The following is a 3,362-nucleotide window of genomic DNA, read 5'->3' as shown; positions in this document are numbered from 1 at the left end:
TAAAAAAGGCCCCCCCCCCCCCCCGCTGGAATCGAGAGATTGCAGTGGAATCTCAGCAGGAGAAGCTGAAGGGTGTAGGGAAAAATAACTTTGAAAATATGATTCAAGTGCTCAGGGACCAGCAAATAAAGGAAAAGAACCAACTTTTATTATTACTTAAATATCATGAGATTTTCAACATAATCTTTCATGTCTTGGGGAACCTGAATCATACTTGGGATTGTCAGCACTACTAACCAAAATGAGCTTTGATTACTTTTTAGCTCCTGTTATCCCTGACTAGCAAGGAAGGAAACTGTGTCCAATTTTGGCTCATGCACCACCATTGCTGTTGTCACTATCATTAACTATGCAAAAATCCTTATTTCTTATACGTAAGCCAGAAAGGCCCAAGTCAGTTTTCAGATTCCAAGTTGAGTCTTCAGGGCTGAAAATTAAGAGGGGAAAAAATCCACTCCTATTTCTAAATTGAGAAGGTAGGATCTAGAAATCACAGAGACCCATAACTGGCCTTGCTTTATATTAAAGTTCCATTTATAAATAGATTATAAAGGACTGATTAATAGATGTCATAAGTATGTTTCACGTACTAGTGATATGTTTTATAGATAATTATAAGCACATAAGGAAGTGCTGTTATGGATAATTATTGTGTAAGAAACCTATTGATCTGTTGGACTCTATTAAAACGGAGTAATGATCTATTGAAATAGCTATCGTTTATTAGTCCTTTATATAATGTAGTTGCTTCAAAAGTTGCAGGCTGAACACAGCAACCTTAGAGATCCCCTTCCAGTCCTGTGTCCCTGAATGGAAGCTCGCTATAAAATGTGACCAATGAACGGAGAATTCCAGACTCCCATTCTGACAGGTACTTTCCAGAGGGAATGCGTTTCAGCACTGCTGGAATATAGTGCCCATAGTGAGATCATTGATACAAAATGGTTTCCCTCACCCCAGGAGGGTGCTAGGCTATAATAATTAATTTATTTTATTTGCATATGCTTTCAGGGAAGGAAGAAAAAATGTGAAATGCTATTTAAAACCCACCATCTGTTTGGATGTCCTTTAACTACATCAGTGATTCTCAAAGGGTGGCCAGTGCTGTAGGTGTGCGATACTCGGTGTGCAAACACCTGCACGTGCTTCACACAATAAACCCAGGGATTTCAAATAGAAATCTATAGTGTCAAAACCATTTTGTCCTGTTGTGGTTTTTCCAAGTTCTTTACAACAGAAGAATCGGTCTATCACTCTTCTGTAGTCGAGCAATGAGTAAAAGCTAAGAGCTGGCATGTTCTGAATGGTTTTTTAGGCATAGACTTTTTTTTGCCGGTGGGTGCTTGCAGGCGTTTAAAAAAAAAACAACTCACAAAAAACCCCCCCCAAAAAAACCCCTGGCACTTTATTCTTGACTTAGTGCAAACCCCACAATTGCCCAGAAGAGGCAGTATGTTACTTCTGCCTGGCCCTGCAGAATCGGTAAAGATCAGGCGTTCTAGGGGGGCTTTTCTGGCACTTTTATCTAATAGCTGACTGACTCAGCTTTAACAAAAAGTGCCAAAAAGGCCCGTTGAAGTGCCAAATCTTTACAGATGCTGCAGAGCCAGTTTGAAGTCGCATGCTGCCGCTGCTGCTTATGTGCTGGGGGTGGGGGGAGGGGGGGTTGGGTTACATCTGCAAGCAGCTCCATGGGTTCCGAGCACCTGCTAATTTTTTTGGGTGGATGCTTGAGCCCCAGAGCACCCACAGACTCAGCGCCTATAGTCGTAGGTTTAAAAAGGTTGAGAACCACCAAACTAGCAGGTTGTTTTGCTTAGACACAGTGCCTTCCCCAATGCTCCCTTGTTCACCAACAGAAAACAACTTTGCAGGCTGAGGCCTTATTAGTTTACGTTATTTGAGGCACGCCTGGTGATTCCTGACCATATGTGATGTTGTTGGCCTTGTCCTCTGGGAATAATTCTTCACTACAGCAAAGAGGTAAGAGAACAGTCAACAGCATGCATGCAAATAGCCACCGTCAGTCTCAGTCCCCACTACTCCAGCCTTCCTCGATTAGCACACAGCGCACCCGCTGCAATTCCCCTCCAGGATCTCACATCCAGCACAGGGAACAATGCCTTTGTTCACCTCTTTACCTGGCAGGATCCCAACCACCACATGCATGGCCTGCCATTCCCTTCTCACTCATCCATCACCTGAAGCAAATCAAAGCCAGAAAAGTAAATCCAAGTTGAGACTGCCAGGTCCTATCTGGCCCGAACTGTTCCCTGCTCCTCCTTACACTTTCTCACCACTTCTTCTGCCTTTTCTCTCAACTCAGGGAGACTCCTGCTTTGCTGGTTTTGCATTTCTCCCCCCCTCGCCCATGAGGAACCTCCCTCTAGGGACATTTTAACTTTGATCATCATCACCCAGGAACAACCAACCTCTTGTCACCTCCATCCAGGCGTCTGCCAAGACACAATACCGGACAGCATCCATACGGATTAATCTCATCTCCTGTTTTGGTTGCCCAAGCCAGCAGCGTCAAACAACAGGAGGGGCAGCCCACGCCAGGACTGAAACCAGCACCCGCAGGTCTGGGGTTCGGGTTACGCCTGGCACAGCACGGCACGCCCCTGGACCTGGATCGGGTCTAGCTGGGGGGGGGGGCAGACGAGGGGATCGAGATCCCACTCATTTTAAAAGCTGCCCTGTGATCCCTCTGAGCACGTGGGAAGGCTCCCGCTTCCCTCCAGCCCATCACCCGCCTATGGCATCACAGGCTGCTGCCAGGGGAGCGCTGACCTCACACTAGGCTGCAGTGACATCACAAAGAGGCGGCTCGGCTTGGCTGGGGGAGCGCCAGGGGCCGCGTCCTAGAGAGGGCCCCCCACCCCAAACAGCTCCCGGCAAAGCACGACCCCCGCCTCTGCGGTGCTGCCCGCACTCACCCCGCGCTGGGGCAGCAGGATCTCCGCGTTGGCCCCATCGCCCGCCGCCGCCTTGTCTGGCTTGAGCGCGGCCGCCGGCTGCTGGAAGCTGATCTTCACCATGGCTCGGCTCGGCTCGGCTCAGCCCGCGCCCGGAGCTCGCGGAGCCGCCGCGAACACACCGGAAGGCTTGGGGGCGCCCGGCGCAGCAAGGGTTAATGCCCCTCCCCCCGCCCCCAGGCAGCGTCACCACCGGGGGGGGTCGAGCCGGACCCCACGGCTGCCTTTGACGTCACGGGCGGGGCGGGGCGGAGCGGGGCTGAACGCCTCCCGCTGCATCTTCCCGCGCGGGCCGGGCCCCGCCTACCAGTCCCGCACGCTGCCCGCGGCCCGGATGCTGAGGGACAGACCCCCCTCCCGCTGGGCCCGGCCTGGCCGCAGGGG

At 50.8% G+C, this 3,362-nt stretch overlaps 1 protein-coding gene across 2 annotated transcripts in view; it reads right to left on the bottom strand.

Moving 5' to 3' along the window:
• ITM2C (integral membrane protein 2C) overlaps window positions 1-3,108 on the bottom strand; it is a 71,107-nt gene extending 67,999 nt beyond the window's left edge. Inside the window, exon 1 of one of the 2 annotated variants that reach the window (XM_019503680.1) lies at window positions 2,940-3,108. In XM_019503680.1, coding sequence (XP_019359225.1) covers window positions 2,940-3,041 — 102 coding nt within the window. In that variant the 5' untranslated portion in view covers window positions 3,042-3,108. Of the gene's footprint in view, window positions 1-2,793; window positions 2,814-2,939 lie in introns of those variants that run through there. The other variant, XM_019503681.1, reaches the window with a different exon arrangement.
• Window positions 3,109-3,362: the final 254 nt, after the last annotated feature.

This window comes from Gavialis gangeticus, unplaced genomic scaffold, assembly GCF_001723915.1.
Source record: "Gavialis gangeticus isolate Ggan-Ray unplaced genomic scaffold, GavGan_comp1, whole genome shotgun sequence".
Taxonomy (NCBI): Eukaryota; Metazoa; Chordata; order Crocodylia; family Gavialidae; genus Gavialis; species Gavialis gangeticus.
The sequence above is the reverse complement of the archived record's forward strand: the minus strand, read 5'-3'. Positions and strand labels throughout refer to the sequence as shown.